The sequence below is a fragment of the Rhineura floridana genome, chromosome 21, assembly GCF_030035675.1.
Source record: "Rhineura floridana isolate rRhiFlo1 chromosome 21, rRhiFlo1.hap2, whole genome shotgun sequence".
NCBI classification, from domain to species: domain Eukaryota; kingdom Metazoa; phylum Chordata; class Lepidosauria; order Squamata; family Rhineuridae; genus Rhineura; species Rhineura floridana.
Genome location: NC_084500.1, coordinates 19,359,392 through 19,380,188, shown reverse-complemented (window position 1 = coordinate 19,380,188; position 20,797 = coordinate 19,359,392). Strand labels below are relative to the sequence as shown.

At 51.6% G+C, this 20,797-nt stretch overlaps 2 protein-coding genes and 1 long non-coding RNA gene across 4 annotated transcripts in view; 1 reads left to right on the top strand and 2 right to left on the bottom strand.

Annotated features, from left to right (window-relative positions):
- Positions 1-5,021, bottom strand: part of PHF12 (PHD finger protein 12) — a 31,560-nt gene extending 26,539 nt beyond the window's left edge. Inside the window, exons 1-2 of one of the 2 annotated variants that reach the window (XM_061605525.1) lie at positions 4,336-5,021; positions 3,814-4,187 (exon numbers count right to left, since the gene is read on the bottom strand). In XM_061605525.1, coding sequence (XP_061461509.1) covers positions 3,814-4,187; positions 4,336-4,401 — 440 coding nt within the window. In that variant the 5' untranslated portion in view covers positions 4,402-5,021. The remainder of the gene's footprint in view (positions 1-3,813; positions 4,188-4,335) is intronic. The other variant, XM_061605524.1, reaches the window with a different exon arrangement.
- A 564-nt stretch (positions 5,022-5,585) lies between these two features.
- Positions 5,586-8,913, top strand: LOC133374183 (uncharacterized). Its single transcript, XR_009759833.1, has 3 exons — positions 5,586-5,839; positions 7,444-7,593; positions 8,223-8,913. It is a non-coding gene; the product is annotated as an uncharacterized LOC133374183 (long non-coding RNA).
- A 443-nt stretch (positions 8,914-9,356) lies between these two features.
- The window catches only part of SEZ6 (seizure related 6 homolog), a 186,891-nt gene continuing 175,450 nt past the window's right edge, over positions 9,357-20,797 (bottom strand). The window contains exons 13-18 of the mRNA XM_061605518.1: positions 17,263-17,454; positions 16,162-16,359; positions 15,645-15,683; positions 13,697-13,817; positions 13,480-13,582; positions 9,357-12,095 (exon numbers count right to left, since the gene is read on the bottom strand). Of these exons, the coding sequence (XP_061461502.1) occupies positions 12,066-12,095; positions 13,480-13,582; positions 13,697-13,817; positions 15,645-15,683; positions 16,162-16,359; positions 17,263-17,454 (683 nt within the window). The 3' untranslated portion in view covers positions 9,357-12,065. The remainder of the gene's footprint in view (positions 12,096-13,479; positions 13,583-13,696; positions 13,818-15,644; positions 15,684-16,161; positions 16,360-17,262; positions 17,455-20,797) is intronic.

Genomic DNA, 20,797 nt, shown 5'->3' with positions numbered 1-20,797 from the left:
TAAGCAAAGTGTTGAGAGAAAAATAAAATAACACTGTCAGATTAAGAAGCTTTTCTAGGTATTTTTTTAATTAAAAAACAGTATTTATTCCTCCACAGATGCAGCCTGCAGCTCAACTCAGAGGGCCGGCAAAGCGTGTTATGTACTGCACGGCTTACAGAACCACTCTGTCCATTTGTAAGCAGGGTGGCCCAGGCAAACACAACTAAATGTAAATGTACTGCCTTCAAGTCGATTCCAATTTATGGCGACCCTATGAATAGGGTTTTCATGAGGCTGAGAGACAGTGACTGGCCCAAGGTCACCCAGGGAGCTTCATGGCTGTGTGGGGATTTCAACCCTGGTCTCCCAGGTCATCATCCAACACCTTAACCACTACACCACACAAGATAAGACAGCTGCAGAAAAGTGTTTCGGGTACATAAGAGAACTCTAGCTAGTCTCAGCTAAGTGTAGAATAATGCAAAGGAAATAGCAAACTGGACAGGAATGTGGGAAAGACCTGGGTTCAAATTCTGAAGAAATACAAAACAAACTGGGTTGTCTCTCCCCGTCTCTCAACTTAACCTATCTCATAGGGTTATTGTGAAGACAAAAAAGTAACTGTAAAACGTTCAATGAGCTAAGCAATGCTAAAGAAACAATTCACTGCATTCTCCTTGTTTTTTTCTGAAAGCAAATTATGAATTTCTATAACACAAGCAAGACACAGCCTGAGCAGAAGGCAGTACTCTTAACGGAGGAAATTATTCCCAACTCTAATCCTTCTGGTACAAATTAATGCACAGCGGACAAGCCAGAAATCACACCCCAGCCACAAGAAATCACAGTGGGAGAGGCAAGGTCAACTCCAGCTAGAAAGAGCAAAAAGCAGGATAACCCCTTCTCTGTTTGATAGGTACATCTCATGTATACGCAACTCAGAACTGCCTTTGCCAACCTAGTGCCCTCCAGAAGCTTTTGGACTACAACTCCCATCAACCCCAGCCAGCATGGCCACATTGGAGGCCACCAGCTTGGAAAAGGCTGGCTTATGACCCATGTACCTTACATAAAAGACAGACTCCAGGACAAAATGAAACACTCCTGCTCTTATTTCCCAAACTGTGCCTCCCCCTCCAGCAAGAGTGCACAAAGCTTGCTCACCACAGGAGTCTCTTTCCTCCTTTCGAGTAACCAGCCCCAGACTTCCTCCTGCGCATTGCACTAAGGAGGGGGATTACTCCCCTTCTCTCAAAACCCGAGGAAAGATTCTACTCTGCTCCAATTTATTTATTTTGCAAGGGGGCTGGGGAAGTAGAACCAAGCTGACATCAAATTGTGACTGGTTGTCACACTTTTCCAGCACCTATTTCTACATCTTTGGCTCTCCCTCCCCCCCCCCGCCTTTCAAATTCAGGTTAGGTTCTGAAGTCCAGCTGCTTACTGTTCTCATCTCCCACAAGAGGATACCAAAGGAACCACGGGATTTAACTGCCTGTGGCTCAGTTATTTTTAGAACTTTAAATGCAAAGATTTTTGCTTGAACTTAGAAGTCAAAAAATGCAAGGGGGAAAATGCATGTGTGGGTGGAGAAGTGGGAAAAGCATCAGACTCAATACGTATGAAATGTAGGAAGCTGAACACCATAGAAAGGAGGACCAAAGTTAAACAAAATGCCAGAGAAACCTCCTCAATACGTTGGAAGTGTATACAATCAGGCAAAATTTAAACAAAAGCAAATGATGGACCCCTCCCCCCCCCCGCCAATTCAGTGGAAAAGCCACATGCCTTCAGCAAAAGGAACTCACAGCCATCATTCCCATCCCCAGTGAAGTTATCCAGATGAAGACAGGCATGAACGGGAGGCCCCAAAGTATCTTGGTTGCCAGGAGGCAAAATGGTCAATCTGCACGCACTGGCAAACGCAGGGGACAAACAAATCTCAGTTTCCCCAACAGGAAGGCCATCTGGGCCCTGCAGGCAGGGGAAGTGGATCTTCCAGGAAGGACCCCAAAAAGTCCATACCGTAGCTACTAAAATGGACAGCAACTCTCCCCAACCTGGAGCCCTCTGAATGTTTTGAATTTGGAGCTCTCACCAGCCCCAGACAGCATGAGTGCATGATCGCTGGGGCTGATGAGAGTTGTTGGTCCAAAGCATTTGGTGGGCATCAGGTCAGGGAAGGCTGACACAGAATATCCTATCAGCAGGATAAACAGCTCCAGGCTACATGAACAATTTCCCCCTGCGCTGCCTTCTCCTCTCACTCCCCTCCGCCCCCAGTTGCAGGGCAGGGCTTGCTTTTGTAGTCAGGCAACAAACTCCATCAATGGAAGCAGAACCGCTCTCTCCCCAAAAACCTCCAACGTGGATTGCTTCCCCTCGGTTTATGAGCTCAAGAACCGTTGCCCTTTGCCACACTAGATAGCAAACCTCACACAGTTCTCTCCCTCTCTGACTACAAAGCCAAGATTGCGGGTACAGTCCCACAGCATGGAGTCAAGGAACTAATTCAAACCCAGCAAGAAAGCTTTAAGTAGGAAAATCAAACAAAAATGTTGAGGATTTTTCTTTGTCAAGCCTCCACATTACCCAAGCATCTTCAAGGTTTTTCCCCCTAACAATTGAGATTTTTGACGCACAAGGAAGAGTTTGGCCAATTAGACGGGCTTCCTTTTATGGCCGCTCACTTCCCTTTCCTAACAGGCACACAGAGCTCTCCTAGGCCTAAACATCTGAGCAACCCTGCCCAGAAGCCAACTCCTAACCGAACAGACCCCAAATGCGCCTCCTTTCTCTGCTCGAGGTGGCACGCACGGAGGTGGGCCTGGATTACTAAAGGCCTTAGCAGTAAGGAAGAACAGGGAGCCCTAAGGGGCTCCCCATAGCTGGAACAATGAGCTGGCAAACCAGCAAACGAGCTTTCACGCAAGCATCCCAACAATTTGGCGAGGAGGAGGAGCTCCAACACCTCCAGGAAAATAAACAAAAGAGGTGAAAGGAGGAAGGGAGCCAACGTCCGGATCCTGTGCAGGTTTCCTCGGAAGAAACCTGCAGAGAATTGCAGCCCTCCCAGAGGCCTCGCCCCCCCTTTCTCCAGGTTGGCCTTGGTAGCCTCCCCGCCTCTCTCCTCCTGCAAGGCAGACCACCGGAAGGCCAAGGCAGGCGGCTTGAACGCAAGCAGCGGGCGCCGGAGGGGAAAGGGGCACGGTCACCGATCGCAGCGTGCAAGGAGAAGAGTAGCGCGGGGGGGGGGGCAGGAACGAACCCGAAGAGACCAGATGGGCAAAATGGCGCTGGGAATAAAATGCAACAATTTCAGGCAGGTCGCCATGTTGTCAGGAGCAAGCGGGGCCCGGCTGGGAAAGCAAGCCGCCAGCGAGCGAGCGAGGGCGGAGCGCCGGAGCGCGTCGCCTTTGGCCGGCGGGGAGGGAAAAACACGCACACAATAAAGGAGCCGGTCGGGCCGGAGCGACGAGAAGTTTCCGCCCGCGCAGAAACCAGGCCGTGCAAGAATAACGGGGCCTTTCGCGAGGAAGCGGTTCGCCGGAGCGGCTGGAAACCATTGCAGAAGAAAAAGGGGAATCCGAATCGGTGCAACCCCCCCCACACACACACACACTCGCACAAGGGGACAAGTGAGGAGGAGGAGCCGCAGCACAACGAAGCAACAGAAGAGAGAGCAGATCCGGAGCGACTCCGGAGCGACACAAAAGGGAGGTTGGACGGGAACCGGCAAAAAAGGACGGGGGGTGGATGCGAAAGAGACCCTGGAGGGAGCCCGCCTCGGAACCGGCACCCCCATGCAAACAAGGGGCGTCTCTCTCTCACCAGCACTGGAGATGGAAGGCGGCGGGGCAGTGGTCGCAGCAGAGCAGGTCGCCGCCTTCCTTGCAGCTGTCGCAGCTGTCGTGGTTGGTGGCGCGGCCGCTTCGCCGCTGGTGCTGGGCCGCCGCCGCCGAGTGGTGCGGGTGGTGCGGCGGGTGGTGTTGGTGCTGCTGGGCGCCGTGCGGGTGGTGCTGCTGCTGCTGCTGGGCCGACTGAGGATGGTGGTGGTGGTGCTGATGCTGCTGGTGGTGGTGATGGGCCGGAGCGTGGTGGTGGTGGTGGTGATGGTCTCCCCCGCCTCGGTCCGGCCGGCGGCTCCGCTTCTCGCTGCCTCCGCCGTCGTCGCTCCGGGGAGGCGCCAGCAGCGCCTGGATTTGCTGCCATGGCCAGCGGGGAGAGAACATCAGAGAGAGATTGGGGGCGGGGGGGAGGAAGGCAGCAAGCACCCCTCCCCCAAGAGCGAGCGAACGAGCGCGCGCCCGCACCCATGCCCGCGCGCGCCCCTCCCCCTCCCCCGTTGCTCACCTCCATCAGCCCCCCCGACGTGTCCAGGTCGTAGACCACCGTCTTGGCCTCCATCCTCTCCCACATCCAACAACGGCCGAGCTGGGCCGGCGGCGGCCCGGGAGGGCGGGAAGCGGAGAGTAAAGGGGGGGAGCGCCGCCGCCGCCCCTCCTCCTCCGGGTCACTGACAGGCCTGGCGCGGGCAGGGGCGCCCTTCCCCCCGGGCCTCCTCTTCCTCCTCCTCTTCGTCTTTTCTTCCTCGGGTCCGCGGCGAGGGAGATCCTTCTCTTCCTTCCTCTCCCTCTCCTTCCCCCTCCGGCCTAACCGACGGGCCTCGCAGCCGCCGCCGGTCCTCGGAGCGGCCCCAGGTAGGCTGAGGGAACGGCTGCCATGACAGGGGGCGGGACCCGCGCGTCCTCCGTCTCCGTCGCTGCCGCCTCCGCCGCTGCGCCTGAGGGGAAAGGCGGGCGGGCTCTGACGGGCGCCGTCGCCTCACACACAGGGCCCCGCCGCCGCCGGAGTCGCCGCCACAGCGCTCGTCGCGCAGGCGCACAGCGCCCTCCCCGACGCCTGGGGAGCATGCGCGTGGCGGCGGCTACCCGCCGCGCAGGCGCGAAGTTGGGGGGGGTAAGAAGCGGGGGGAGAGAAAAGCGACGCTTTGGGTTTATTTATATATTTATGCTGGCGTTCAACCTCCCGTTCTGTGCGCACGCGCAGTTCCTCCCTCCTGTTTCTGCGCACGCGCACTTCCCCTTTCTACGTATACCGAGTCCCCTACCCTCTTTCTGCGCACGCGCTACCCCGCTCCCTTTAGATGCACGCGCAGAGCGCCCTCCCTTTTCTGCGCAGGCACACTAATCATCCCCGGTTTCTTTTCTACGCATGAGTGTGTCTCGCGCCTTTTTGTTTCTTTTCTACGCATGCGCAATCTTCCTCCCCGGCTACCTTCTCTTCGTACGCAGGCGCAATCTTCCTTTTTTCTTCTACGCATGCGTACTCGGTGCTTTAAAAAACCTTTCCACTATTTTACTCCCGCTTTTTTTTCTGTTAACCATTGTAATGGAACTTTACAAAATCAAGTGAAGCAACACTTTTCAAATAATTATGAAATAAACATACATGCGGGTTTACTATTACGTTTCCTTTCTACGCAAGCGCAGTCCCGCCCCTCTTTTCTCTCCTCCCCTTGCTTCTACGCAGTGGCGTTCCAATCCCAGCGCAGCGCTATTGCGCATGTGCAGATCATTTACTGATTGGTCGACAGCAGGACTGATAGAATGATCGCGGCCGCTTTTCGCGCGTGCGCACAAACGGTCGCTGGACCGATCCCGGGCATGCGCACTGGCGCTCAAGCGCTGCAAGGGGCGGGGTTCTTTTTTGCCATATGGGAGGAAGAACGAGGCTCAGTTCTTTTGTCCGCAGCCCAGTTCTCCCGGTTCTTTTTGAAGCGTTATTTAAGTTGTAAAAGCAGCAGATCCTCATATGAGAAAATGGAGAGTTACTGCTTGATTTGCCCTCGAATCTGGTAAGGATGCAGGAGGTCGCCTCACCCCTCAGCCTGGATCATTATTAATTGTACTGCTGTTATCATTAGCATCAGGGCTCACGTCATAGGAACGTAGGATGAAGCCTCGGGTCGTTGGTTACCTAGCTCGCTATTATCTACACTGAGTGGCAGCAGCTTTCCAGATTTTCAAACGAGAACCTTGCCCAGCCCTGCTTGGAGATGGCATCGGGGACTGAACTCAGGGATCTTCTCCATGCCAAGCAGGTGCGCTGCCACTGAGCTATGGCAGACCTTGTGGGGCACCTGCCGGTGCTCCACCCCCCCATGCATGGGCCTCACTGCCCTTCTCTCCTGGGCCTCTTGGCTCTCATTCACCGGCCTTCACCTGCCATCTCCAAGCATGCAAGCATTGACAAGGAGGAAGAGCCAGGAACCTAGGAGGTGCCTCACACGGGAGTCCTCCTCCTGCTGCTCCCGTGTAGACCAGTGCTCCATCTAGCGCAGTGATGCCTACGCCGACTGGCAGTGGCTCTCCAGGATTTCAGGGGGTGGGGTGGGAAATCTCTCCCAGCTGCATCTGGAGACGCTGCCGGGGATTGAACCCAGGACTCTCTGCATGCAAAGCAGACGCTGAGCTGCGGCCCCTCCCCAACTACCATGGACTCGTAACTGATGCAACCCCTGACCATTGGCCCTGCTGGCTGAGCTAGGTCTCTTCCCCAACAGCAGTACTTTCTACCTGCCTTCGTTCTCTTCCCCTCTGGGTGGTTCTACGAATTGGACCCAGGGGGAGAAGGCAAATGAGTGGACACAGCAGTAACGTGGAGAGGAGGAGGCACACTGAGAGGGCTCTCCATCGAGGGTTAACACCCCTCATTTAATTATATTCTACCCTGGGGCTTGTGTGTGTGGGGAGCTGAGTCTGGAGCTTACAACAACCCTGCCAGGTTGTCCTGTCTTTATCCTCATGTTGTGGATTAGAGGGAAGTGTTCCCAATTGGGCTGTCCTGCACTGCACAGGCTCTCCTTACGCAGGCACGTGTTCTGGTGGATGTCTGCGTGGGGCTAGAACCCTTCTTCCCAGTTAACATCAGAGCAGCCCTGCCCGATCAGGACAAAGGTCTGACTAGCCCAGCCTCCTCTTTTCCACAGTGGCCAGATGCCTCTGGGGAGGCCACAAGCAAGGCTCTGGGACAATTGCCCCACTGCTGCCTTCCTTCTTGCCATTGCCTGCTTACTTGCCCCAGAGGCAGAAGGCGAGCTATGTGGAAGATGCTGCCTTCATCAGCCGCTTGCTCACCCTTGAGAGGGCAGGTGGACAGGCAACAACAGAGAGAAGTCTTGGGGCAGCCCCACATGTGTCTTCCCTGGGGCTTCTTAAGACCTGTGTGAACACTAGAGCCAGCACCAGATTTTAGGGCGCCCTTGGCACAGCGTTGTCGATGCTCCCCAACACCCACCGTTGCAGCCACATTTTTTTTCGTCCACCACAGCTGACTCAGTGGGGGCCGCCAACACCACTTGCTGTCCTCACTGTGCTGCATTTTAACAGCGGACGGGCAACGATGCCCCTGCCCTCCTGCCATTTTAATTTACCCACAATGCAATGTCTTTGCCTGTAGATTTAGGAGGGGCCCTTCTGAGCTGGAAGCAACTTCAGCCAGTGCCCGACCTGGCCAACCATTGGCGCCGCCAGGTCTGAAGGACACGATTTGCCACAACACTGCAGGTTCTTCTAAAACACCAGTTTTATTCATGAAACAATTCAAAAGGTCAGTCCTTGCCCCCGTTTCCCCCTCCCCCCCAAAAAACAGGCTGAACAACTCAGAATTTTACTCTATTTTACACTCTACAGGTAAAAATGTTTTCCCACACAGCTGGCGGCCAAGGGGACCGAGACAAGACCACCACCCCCTCCCAAAACAGATGCCCCTCCCACCCCAAGAGCCCTTCTCATAGAGAAGGAGGTCCAGACCTACCTGCTTGGCTGAGCATGTGTTGAAAGGAGGGGGTAGCTCTGGGAGGGGGGGTACTTCCCCTAAACTCACAACCCATGTCCGCCTTGGAGCTGGCCCAAACTCTAAGGCTGATGCGACATTTCCCTCCTGTTCCAAGGAGAATTGAACAGCTTCGCAGAAAGCACATCAGGATAGGGGGTCGGCAACTGGTGGCCCCTCAAGATGCTGCCTGCCAACAGTGCAGGCACAAAAGAAAGGCACAAAGGGGAGGGGGCTAGCCGCACCAATGGAAGGTGTGGCGGGCGCTTTGGGTGGAGGGAATTGGGGGTCGTTGTCTCAGCTTGTCATCCCCTTCTCCAACCCTTTTGAAGAATTGGAGCCCGAGTTTGCCTTCTCCCCTCTTCCCTCCATGTCCCCTTTTCCTTTTGTGCCATGTCTTTCAGACTGCAAGCCAAGAGGCCAGGATTGTCTGGTTGTCATTGACTCCATGTAAGCTGTTCTGGGAGCTGCCTTGGTGGGAAAGCTGGGTGCAAATGCTCCAAATAAACAAAATGGTGCCCCCCCCAAAAAAACTTCATTCTGGGTGGCGCATTAAGCTGTGAAATGCCTGAAAAGGTGTGTGTGATCCAGTTTCCTATGCAGAAGGGAAAGTAATTGGACGCTGGGCTTATTACGCGATGCTCCGTTTGGCAGGGAAATGGAATGAACAGACATGCACAGTCTTCTACACAATAGTGTCGTGGCAAATTCAGAAATGCAGTTTCTTCCTAAGAAGTCGCACCACACTTCGCAGCCACGTCCCCATTAACATTTTCCCGCAAGTCTCCCCTGCTTTCCATGTTGTCTCTGAGGCCACACTCCACTACAATAGACATCGCTAGGAGCCAACCAACATGAAAAGGGTATGTGTTAGCTGCCGAGGAGAGTCTTCTCAGTAGTTGACTCACCTCCTTTCATTCTAATTGCCTCCAATCAGCACAGAAGGACAAGGGCTCTCAATAGCTAACATGCTCCACTCTCCTTATTGATTGGGACCTGGCTGGGACCCTGCTCCCAAAAAAATAAGGGGTGTGTGAGCCCTGACAGCTAGACTCCTCCTCTTACAGGAAGGAATAGCTGGCTTGCTCTCTCACTTTCGCCACACAGTTGGGGAGGATGGTTGAGATCCTTTGTACTCCTGCGCCCAAAATGGAGACTCCCAGAGGTTAGTTGCGGAATAGCTCTAATAGCAAATTGGCAACGAGGGGTCTGGTAGGCGCATGCCTCGCTTCCGCCCCCTACAAGGACCTATACTTGTGTGTACAAAGCTGCGAGCCCACATGTGAGAATTCTTGCATACAGCTCCTTTTTGCCCTGGGATCAAGCAGCTTACAGCTTAATTTTATTCTTGTTTATACAGAGCTAAGCGCTCCGTAACATTGCCTCAGAGGAAAGCTGCGTTCCGCTGATTTTTACCTCGTGCAAATGACATCAGAGTGGAAATCGCAAGTTGCCTTAAAGCTCATTGAAGGAACAAGTTACACAGGCTGTAGGGCCTTGAAGAAAGCGTTGCAGACGCCTGCTTTTTGCCACCCTAGCTCACTGCAGAGAGTACATTAAAAAAAACCCCAAAACAGCCACTTGCTGCGGCCCCCCAGGCTAGCCCAGGCTATCTATTCATATTATGAGCCTGCGTGGCGTGGGACCTGCCATGCAGGAGGAGGAGTCCAGCAACAACGTGTGGCGACTTTGCAGGCTGGCAACTGCAAAAATAAGGTCCTCTGCTGGCTTGTGTTCCGGCTGATGGATCGCAGGTTGTACCAGTATAAGCGGGGTTGTCTGTGCGTGTGCAGGGCTCTTGGGCCGAGTTGCCCTGGGCAGGAAGGGGAATGTTTCGGGGTGGACCTCTGAGGTCTGGAATGAACTGGAAGGAGAGTCCTAGGGTCCTGCTGTGATCCTTACCTCATCTCTATCTGCGCCAGTTAATGCTACACAGTGGGGGATCTTTTCCAGCCTGAGAGGGCCACATTCCCTGTGTGTGGGACCTTCCAGGGGCCGCGTGCCAGTGGGGGGGCAGGTTGAGAGCCAAACATGGGTGGAGCAATAGAGGGAACGCTCGCCTATGGCACTGTGAGGCTGGGAAGTGTAGTTTGTGAAAGGTGCTGAGAATTGTGAGGAGACCCCGTTCCCCTCATGGAGCTGCAATTGTCAGAGTGATTTCACAGTGGTTTAACTCTTGAGAATTGTAGAGGGGAGGGGGTCTCCTCACAACTCTCGGCACCCTTCACAAACTACACTTCCCAGGATTCTTTCGGGGAAGCCACGACGGTTGAAAGTGGAATAACAGTGGAATAAATGTCTGGTGTGAGCGTGGCAAGTCTGTCAGTTTTAGTTTCTTTCACTTTCTCGGTTTTGCAGTCTTAATTTTAGTTCTCCACATTCTGCATCAGTTTGTGAATTCTTTTCACACAAGTTCATGAGCATTTTAGTGCCTGTCTCTCCTAATACGTACTTTGTTGCTTGCTAGTGTTGCCCAATATCCTACCATTTTGCAAAGCAATTCTCTCTGCTGCAATGCATTTCCCACTAATCTATGCATTTTTTAAATGCGCGCTTTACCCTATTATACGCATTTTTGTGGACGTAACTTGGCAGGACCCCTGCATTGCAAACTTCGGAGCAGTGCGAATTTCAAAGACCATTTTGGCTTGTGGATTGTTTTGGAGACACCATTAAATGTGAACTGAACTGAACTTTCCCCCCATCCCTAACCAGAAGTTACCAGTTTCTCCTTCTGGGTTATCTGAGACCAGGGAGCGAAAGATCTGTCAGTTTCAGTTTTCTAAGTTTTCTCAATTTTCCAATCTTAAATTCAGTTCTCCACATTGCTAGAGCAATTTGCGATTAAAAAAAAAAAATCCTCATGAAAATCCTCCAGCCCTTTAGTGCAAATTTCTCCTAATAAACACGTTTTTGTAGGCAATTTTGACTAATGTACACATTTTTCCAAGCCGTTTCTTTTGTGTTATTTTCACTCACATATTCCCCTAATAGATGCATTTTTGTAAACATTGGGTGGCTGGTGAGCTGCATTGCAAAATTTGAATGGCAGGCATTTCGAAGGATGGCTGTGTCTCGGTTCACATATTGTTTTGGAACGTGCAAGTTTGATAGATTTGAACTGAATCAAATGTCTCCTCCATCTGAGACCAAACCACTTGCGGAGTGATGCCCTTTGCCACCTGCTAGTCTTCATTCTGGCCTCTGGGGCTCTCCATTTCCTGTCCAAATTTGTCCATCTCCCCAATATACCATGACCCTTACACATCTACCTCCTGTGACTGGAAACAGGCTTTGCTTGACCGTGTGGGGCCTCCTTAGAGGTCAATGCGGGTGCAAGGACACTTCAGAATCCCCCCCCCACCATATGTAAGAGAAAGGAGCAACTTGCAAAAAAGGAGAGGGCTGGAGATGTGTAAAAATCCCCCCATTCCCCAATACATTTCACCCCATTTTCTCAAAACCTTATTCTAAAAAAAAAAACTCACGTCCTTTTGAAACTCCTGCGTGAGTTTTTTTTTCACTCGAGTGGCCGGCCCTACCATTTGCCTTTTCGCTTCTGGTGAAACTTGGGACACAGCCCTTAACTGGATTGCTAGCGCTAGAGGCAGAGGTTGGCGCTGCGGCTCACGCAAGGAGAAGGCAGGAAAATGCCTGCTTAAGGTCACAAACGCTAGTCTGCGGAGGCAGGGCAGGGGATGCAGGAAAGAGACATGTCTGAAGAAGCCCTACCATCCCAGGCTCAGAAGGTTTCGACAGCTGGGCGAAGGCGGCAGACTCAAGGACTGTGGCAGGTTGGTCTCTAGCAAACCTCAGCTCAAAGCAGGCTAAGGAGGAGGCAGGAGGCATTCTCCTGGGATGATGGGGTCGAAGGAAGGGTCCAGGCATCCTGGTGAGGAGCAGGATGTTGGGGGATGCTACAAGCCACATGGAGCATAGATGGTGCCACTGTGCCAGCGCTAGACTCGAAGGGTAGGGAAGCCTCGGTGAAGGAGGGAGGGAAGGGACGGACGAAGGAAATAAGCAGGCTGCCAGCAGGCGAAGAGTTCGGATTTTCTCCTCCCCGGGAAGGTCAGTCTCGAAAGGGAGGGTGGGAGGTATTTACAGGTCCTTTCCGGCTGCAGGGGGGTTGCAGCCGTCCACGGAGTTGGTCGCTTGTCGACGACAGAGGAGGTGGTCCCAGGGCAGCAGGCGGCTCAGGGAGTGGGGCCTGCCCCTCCGGCTCCCACTCGAGGGCAGCGCCCGCCCTAGATGGAGACTTCATACTCCCGGACCTCCTGGAGAGAAAAAAGCCTGCAGAGGGTTGGGGACTTGGAATTTTGGCCGGCTCGCTCACCCACCCTCCCAACAATGCTCCTTCTGTAGGAACACAGAGAGGTGGGACCGCTGCTCCGTGGGGAAGGGCCCTCGCTCGATGGCAGGGCGTCTGTGCTTGGCATGCAGGAGGTCCCTGGTAGGGCTGGGGAGACCCCTGCCTGAAACCCTGGAGAGCTGCTGCCAGTAAGTGTAGACGCCACTGAGCTAGACAGGCCAAGGGTCTGACTCGGTAGAGGCAGCTTTCTCTGTTCTTATATAAATCCGCCCTTTTTTCCAAAACCATGAGGACTGGAATCTTACTGCGGTACTGCCTGCTTTTTTGTCTGTGTTTGTTTTGGGATGTTTGAAGCTGTTTTGCCTGCCGCCGGGGTAGGGGAGGTTCTGAGCATCGCCTCTTTTTCTTCTGTGAAATGGGTATTTTCTTGCACTCACAGTCGCTTACATTTCCGAATGCGGCCCCGGTCCCAAAAATGTTGGGAGGGGGGCAGTCTCCTGGCAGAGATTCCGGTTATCTCCACACCACATGGTTTCTCTCAAAAGAATCCTGGGAACTGTAGTTTACCTCTCACAGAGCTACAATTCCCAGCACTCTTAACAAACTACAGTCCTCTGGATCCTTCGGGAAAGCCACGTGCTTGAAAGGAATGGGGTGGACGTGACCTCATGTACTACGGGAGGGGGAGGGGGAAAACCCTCCTGCAGATTGGCCCCTAGACAGTACCAAAGATTAGGCAGGGTGCTGCCCGGAGGGTGGTGGATGTTATATGACTCTGTCTTATCTACTGGCTCTCAGATGCGCCTCGCTGAATAGCTGATGGGCAGGAGGAGACCAAAAGGCCCAGGTGGAATCCAGCTGTGTGCCACATCTGGCTCGCAGGCCCTGGGGTTCCTAGTCTTTCTCTGGTCACCTCCCCCCTCATTTCACCCTTCCCCTCCACCACCACCCCATATTCATCGCATGCAGCACTGTTTCCATTCTGCTGCACTCTGTCTTCTGCCAAAAGCTGTGCAATTCATCTCCCTGTCCGCTGTGGCTGAATTCTGCAACTTAACGTAATTAATTATGTATATTACATTATCCCACCCCATTTATTTCAATGCAAAGGAGACACAATGCAAATGGGGAGAAGGGCCGGTGCTCGAGCACTTCCCTTGGTTCCAGTTTCAATCCCCAACAGCATCTCCAAGTACGGCTAAGACAGAATCCTGTGTGTAAGCATGTGTAAGCAAGCGTTGGCCATTTCTCCTCCTCTTTTCATTGCAATTCTCTAACATCTCTGTCAGCAACACCCCAACCAGGGGCCTGACGGGGCGGGGAGAAAAGGAGATGGATTTGGCACTTACTCCGGTCTCATAGGTTGGATTGTCGAAGGCTGAATCTACGGTGATGTGGCCGTAAGGGGGTGAGCCCGACAGGGGCAGCTGCTGCGATGGCTTCCCTTGATGCCTGGGGAGAGACAGCGAGGCCCTCAAGCCAGGAAGAAAGCTAGGCGCCCCCGGGCCCCTGTCCCCTTCCACATTCCCTTGGGATGCCGTGTGGCTCCCCGCTGCGAGAGCTCACCTGGAGATGTACAGGTAGACAACGCCCAGGAGAAGTCCAACGGCGGCGACCGGCAGGAAGACGGCAAAGGCCACGTTGGTGCCCTGCAGGGGGTCTCTGGCAGGGGTCACTTTCGCCACAGCTGAGGGTGGAAAGAGAGGGGGGCAGGTGAGGGCACTCAAATGGGGCCTAGCCGTGGCTTGGTTCGCAGGGGAGAAATGAGTACTGGTGGCTGGCGCCCATTGGGACAGATGGCGGACGCATCCTGGATCAGGCCAATGGGAGCCCATCTAGTCCTGCCTCCTGATCTCACTGTGGCCCACCAGGTGCCCCAAAGGGAAGACCTGAGCGGGGGCTGAGCATGAGAGCAACTCTCCCCTCCAGCAAATTCCAGCAACTGGCATTTGGAAGCATCTTGCATCCAGTGGAAACAGAGCATAACCATCATGGCTAGCAGCCACCGACAGCCTCTTCCTCCGTGAATTTGCCCAACCCTCTTTTAAAGCCATCCAAGTTGGTGGCCATCGCTGCCTCCTGTGGGAGCGAGTTCCAGAGCTGAACTCTGTGCTGCGTGAAGAAGCCTGTTCGTTTGCCTGTCCCGAATCTTTCAGCATTCAGCTTCCTTGGATGTCCCCGAGTTACAACGTTACGAGAGAGGGAGAAAAACCTCCCTGTCCGCTTCCTCCATGCCGTGTATAATGTTATACACTTATTTATTTATTGTATTTATATATACCGCCCCATAGCCCAAGCTCTCTGAGCGGTTTACAGTAACTAAAAACATTAAAACAAATATACAAATTTAAAACACATCTTTTAAAAACAGTTTGAAAGACAATTATTTATTTATTTATTTATTTATCTGTCACGTCACCTCTGATCCGCCTTTCCTCTAAACTAAACAGCCCCAAGTGCCGCAACCTTTCCTCGTAGGGGAGTCGCTCCATCCCCTTGATCATTCTGGTTGCCCTTTTTGGAACCTTTTCCAGCTCTATAATATCCTTTTTGAGGTGAGGCGACCAGAACTGTACACGGCATTCCAAATGCGATCGCACCACAGATTTGCACAATGGCATTATCATATCAGCAGGTTTACTTTCAGCATCTTTCCTAATAATCCCTAGCATGGAGTTTGCCTTTTTCACAGCTGCCGCACGCAGGGTCGACATCTTCATTGAGCTCTCCACTAAGACTCCACGGTCTCATGCCTGGTCCGTCACTGCCAGTGCTCGGTCCTTGCCCTCCTCCCTGCTGAGTTCTACAAGGGGCAGCACTTAGGCCAAGGAAGAAGAGGCTGGCAAGGAAGAAGAGCAAGCAGGAAGGCAGGCAGGTTTGGGCTGGCTGAGGGCAAACTGCTGGGGATGCAGCACTCACTTGCCCTAATGGACCAGCCTGGACCTCGACCACATCCACACCATAGATTTAAAGCACATGGCATCCCCCCAAAGGATCCTGGGAATTGTAGTTTGCTAATGGTCTACTGAAGACCTTCCTCTTTCAACAAGCCTTTTAAGTAGAGACCGTATCCCAGTCTGCATCTGTGTTGGAATTGCTTTTTAAGATGTTTTTAAACCTTTTTTTTTAAGTTGTTTTTAAAGACGTTTTGTTTTAAATATTTTCTGATGTTCTAAAGTGTTTTTAGTGTTTTTGTTCGCCGCCCTGGGCTCCTACTGGGAGGAAGGGCAGCATATAAATCTAATAAATATATGAAACAAATAAAATAAAAGGAAGGAAGGAAGGTAGGTGGTGGGAATTGTCGCTCTAGGACAGTGAGGGGTAAACTACAGTCCCCAGGATTCTTGGGAAGGGAAGCCATGCGCTTTAAATCTAGAGTGCAGATGTGACCCGCAGAACAGCACTCTGCAAAGGACACCCTGCCCAAGGCGTGCAGGGCCAGCAAAGAGGTGTATAATGTTGGGATGCAACAGTCTTCCTCCCTTCTCAACACAAAAACATAAAGAGGGCTTACCATCCAGGTTGCGATTGGTGTAAAACTCATCATAGGAGACTGGAAAAAGAAGGAAGGGGAGGGGGAAAGGCAGGAGTAAGGGGGCTGCATTTCAAGTTTTGGAGCTCGGGGCAACAATGGCAAGGCTTGCAGCCCTGCTGCTGAGGCACCATCCTATCCCAGTGCCTCCCCGCTGTAGGGAATTGGCCCACACGCGATCACCCACTCAGTGGCGGCTCAGTGGCAGCACATCTGCCCTGCATGCAAAAAGTCATCCCAGGTTCAATCCAGCCAGGCAGAAACATGCAAGGAGGGTGCAAAATGGGGTTGGTGAAGGTGCAGCTTAGGGGGAGTGCCAAGGGCCAACCAGAGAGTCCTGCAGGACCACATTTAGCTCCTGAGCCCGAGGTTCCCTCCGCTGATTTACACAGGAAGGCTGTATGCTCCTTCCTCTTCCACATCTGGGGCTGGCAGTTGGGCGACCACAGATAACATCCCCCCCTCCAAGTAAGGCTTAGCGCTGCTCAAAGAGACCCACCAGCTTTGCAGAGCGGAGGAGAGCCACTCCATTGCGAAGGGTGTCCAGGCACGCAGCGGAGGGTGGCATCGCCCAGCAGCACATGGCCCTTGGCGCAGGAGAAGCGCAGCGTTGCCCCCGCCTGATACAACTTTTTCTCAGGGCTCTGAACTCCATGATCTGGGCTGCCTGGGTTGTGGCAGGGTTCGTAAACCTCCGCTGAAAGATGAAAAACTCCTGCTTATGGCTTTTTATTTACTGCGTTTATATCCCACTTTCTCCTCCAAGGAACTCAAAGGAGCATACGTGGTTCTCCCTCCCACTTTTCCAATGTTATCCTCACAACAGCCCTGCAAGGTAGGTTAGGCTGAGAGACTGTGACTGGCCCAAGGTCACCCAGTGAGCTTCCTGGCTGAGTGGGGACTTGAACCCTGGTCTCCCAGGTCCTTGTCTGACACTTTAACCACTATAACACACTGCCTCTCATTCTGGGGATTCAGGCCTTTTGTGCTAGATCCCAGATCTGCCCTTTCCCTTTTAAAAACATAATTAAAAAAAACTGCTCACAGGGCAGCTTGCAGGACAGCTTATTGCTTAAATGGCAGCTTTCCCTCTGAAAACCAGCCTAAATTTGCATAAATTAGCACATGCAAATATGTGTGCTCAGAATCTTTTAAGGATTTAGCAATGCTCCTGGCCTGGAGCTGAGCGCGTGAGTCTATCCTCTTCCGACCTTTTATTCCACAACATTAAAAACAACATCCTCAGAAAGAGAAACGGGGGAGAAGGGGAAGAGACAACGCACACTACAGGTACAGCGTCGACAAAAACATTCTCAAAATTATATCCAGGACTAGACAATTGACCAACTAGTTGTTAAATATGCCAGTGTGGTTGAGCCTCTCTTTGCAACCATATTAAAATGGGGGGGGGGAGATTGTTTTGCAAAGCAGTCAGAAGTTTCACTAACAACAGCAGGCCAGAAACCTTAACAAGCTGCTTCCGTTTTATGTGCTTTTTAATAATCATCCCCTCCACCGTATGATTTAACAAAAGGCTATCTTCAGCTAAGTTCTACTCAGAGTAGGATACAAACCACGGAGGCTCTGAATAATGGCTTACGGATGCATTTAGGGAGACGGTCGCTCCACTTGGGGCCCCCAGAGTGCCGGTTGTGGCAGGTGATCTCCGTGCTGCCAGCCAGCGCATATCCTTTGTTGCAGATGAACTGGACTGTGGAGCCGACAGGGAACTTGTTAGCCGAGACCACGCGGCGACTGTGATCCACGTCCCCCGGGTCTCGGCAAGTGGTCACTGGGGAGAGAGAGAAGGGGTCAGCGAGGGAGACTGGGAAGGGCCGCAGCTCCGTGATAGCAGAGTGTCCGCCTTGCATGCAGAAGGTTCAAAGGCATCTCCTGTTGTACACCACCCTGAGAGCCTGTTGCTAAAGGGCGGTTTAAAAGTGCAATAAATAATAAATAATAATAAAGAAAGCAACCCTGGAGAGCTGCTGCCAGTCAGTGTGGACAATACTGAGCTGGATGGACCCAATTGCCCTATTTTGTATAAGGCACCTTCGTATGTGCCACAGGGTGGGGGCGTGTGAGTTACTATCTGGGGCTGTGCCCACTCCTAGATGCTCAGAGCACAGTCTAGGAGGCAGGCCAGTTTTGCACAGGAAATTCCAAAACCAGGCCAAAAAACCCCCACAACCCCATCCTGTTGTCCTTTGAACCCAAAATAAGTTTCTAACAATCACAATTTAGGGACGTGGTTAAAAAGGCAACTCTTGGTGGTTTGCCAATATCTGCTCCACCCCCCAGGCAATCCCTATAGTTTCCCAGAACTGGGCAAGGAGTCCTAAGCAATGCAGTGTAAACAGCAGTGGCGTCACAAAAGACCAACAGTCTTGGTAAAAGTGAAGCAACATCATATTATCATCATCATTATTACTTACACCCACCTTTCCTCCAAGGAGCTCAAGGTGGCGTGCAAACACGGCTCTCCTCTCCCAATTTTATCCTCGCAACAGCTCTGTGAGGTAGGCTAGTCTGGGAGGCAGTGATTGGCCCAAGGTCACCCAAAGAGCTTTGCGGCTGAGAGCAGGGATTTGAACCCTGGTCTCCCAGGTCCTAGTCCAAGACTCTAACCGCTGGCTCTTTATGCCAGTGGTGGGGTACCTCTGGGTCTTGGGCCTGATTCCCTCCACCAGGCCTCTGAGGTTGGCCCTCTAGGGCCGTCTCAGTGAAGCATGCCCACCTTTACTGTGCCTGGCTTGAGGAAATTTAAGCTGCCATTTCTGCAAAGGAAAAGTCCACTTAGAGCTGCAAAGAAAAAGTCCAAATGCACTTAGGCTGTGCACATGCCATACATTTAAAGCACATGGCTTTCCCCCCAAATATCCTGAGAACTGTTGTTTTTTATGGGTGCTGGGAATTGTAGCTTCATAAGGGGTAAACGACAGTTCCCAGGATTCTTTGGGGTGTGGGGTGGTGAAATGGGCTTTCAATGTACGGTGTACACGCATATCAAGACTGCATTTCTTTGCAGCCACTGACTGAAATAACAATCACCTGATATCATATGATGTCAGTTGATGGACAGGTGGCTGGCCCCTGCCCACCTGTCAAGGTGGTCCAGGGAGGATTGGCCTCTTCTGGACCCAGCCCCCCAGCTTGATCCCCCACCCCACTGATTTATACATTTGCAAGCATGACATAATTTTTTTGCACAAACTCAAGAAAAAAGATCTGTTTTGAAATTCAATATTTTTATTTTTGCGCATGGGGGAGGAATACTGAATATAATGACATTGACAAAAATGAAAGTGTAAGGCAATCTTTTTAAGCAACACACCTTGCCGGCCCCTGCCTATGAATTCCCAACACGCGCCAACATCGACATTTGGGAACGGTGCAAAAAGACATGCCGAACAAGCCAAAAATACATTTGAGCAAACCGAACCAATGAAACAATTTTGTTTCAAGACTTGGCGTCGCAAACACCAGCAGGGGGAGCTCTTGGCATAGCCAAAATGTGACATTGCAAAAGCAGATTTGGATGTTTAAGAGGTCTTTACAGCTCCCAAGACATCTGTGTTCCTCCTAAGCACGATGCTTTGAGAAATTAAAGCTACTCTCTGCCCTTCAGAGGCTCTGTGTGGAATTGATCCCTCTTTTCTCTGCCAAAAGATGGACAGAAACAGAAGGAGAGTGCACTGGGATCCTTCTGTCCAGACAATGTTACAGCTGACCAATGCAGGAATATCCCTATTGCCCAGACGTCCTCTCACTCCTCTGGGAGCTGACCTAGATAATAACTTATGTACTGTTAAGTTTGGTGGGTGGGTTGGTTTGGATGATCTCTCTGGATCCCTTCCAAGTCAGGGATTCTCATCTGTAACAAGACTTCTGTGCATAATAACAAGATTCCTCATTGCAAGGGTTCCACAATTTATCAGAGGCCAGGATACAAGCCAAACGCAACCCAATTTTGATTTGAGAAAATTTAACATTATTCTATAAGGCAATCCTCCCAAAAAGTTCAAAAAGGGGAATATTTACAGATAGGTTTCCTTCTAAACTTTTGGGTAGAAATTTAGCTGTTTTGTTAATATAATTGTAAGTTGTGTGGTTGTTTTGGTTTAATGTACTTTACCTATATATTAGTTTATATGTTTGGTTTGTAAAAGCTGTAAAATATCTCAGAGGTTGGTCAAGATACTTTTTTGGTTCCTGCTTACGTAAGATTGTTTGGGACCTATTATGGCAATTAACAAAAAGTTAAAATTAAAAAGAAAAAGACTTCTGTGAGTGGCTTTTCTGTCAGCGTAGGTTGACTAAAGTAAGGATGGATTAATCAACCTATTTAATCAACCTGTTTCTTTACTTTTTCCAGTCATAAGTTCAGTTTCCCACAGGTCGTGTCTTGTTTCGTTTTTCAGATCCTTACGAAAATCCTTCAGAACTTTTTAGATGCACTTTCTCTTGGCATGCACCCTTGTTGTGTGCAATTTTACCTAATAGACACATTTTGCAAGCAAACCTGCATTTCAGCACAAACTTTCTCCCCCATGCACACATTTTTTGAGTTGGAGAACTGTGTTCCAAAATCCAGAGGTGTGAATTTTGGAGGACAGCTGCATTGCGTTCCATGCATTGTTTCAGGAAGTGCAAATTAAGTAGGTCCGCATTAAAAAGCGAAATGAACCCAGTCTCCACCCTCGCCCTGATAAGAGACTCCAACTTGGTTCATGGTCCTGGCTTTGTTAGGAACACAGAAAGCTGCTTTATACTGAGTCAGACATTGGTCCACCTAGCTCAGTACTGTCAACACGGACTGGCAGCAGCTCTCCAGCGTTTCAGACAAGCCCTACTTAGAGATGTCATTGGGGATTGAGCCTGGGACCTTCTACATGCAAAACGGGGGCTCTGCCACTGAGCTACGGTCCTTTCCTAGAGAGATTAGGTGATGGTTTTCCTGGTCTCCAACAACTAGGGCGGAGATGCTGGAAAGGGAAGACTTAATCTCTCTCCTGGCTAAGGAATCTGGCAGACTTAGGTCTATCTGTACGTACAAAAATAAGGGACAGATAGGCACTTTTGAAGCAGACTGAGGAACTGAGAGAGATGCAATTTGGGGGCTCTGCAGATGCTGG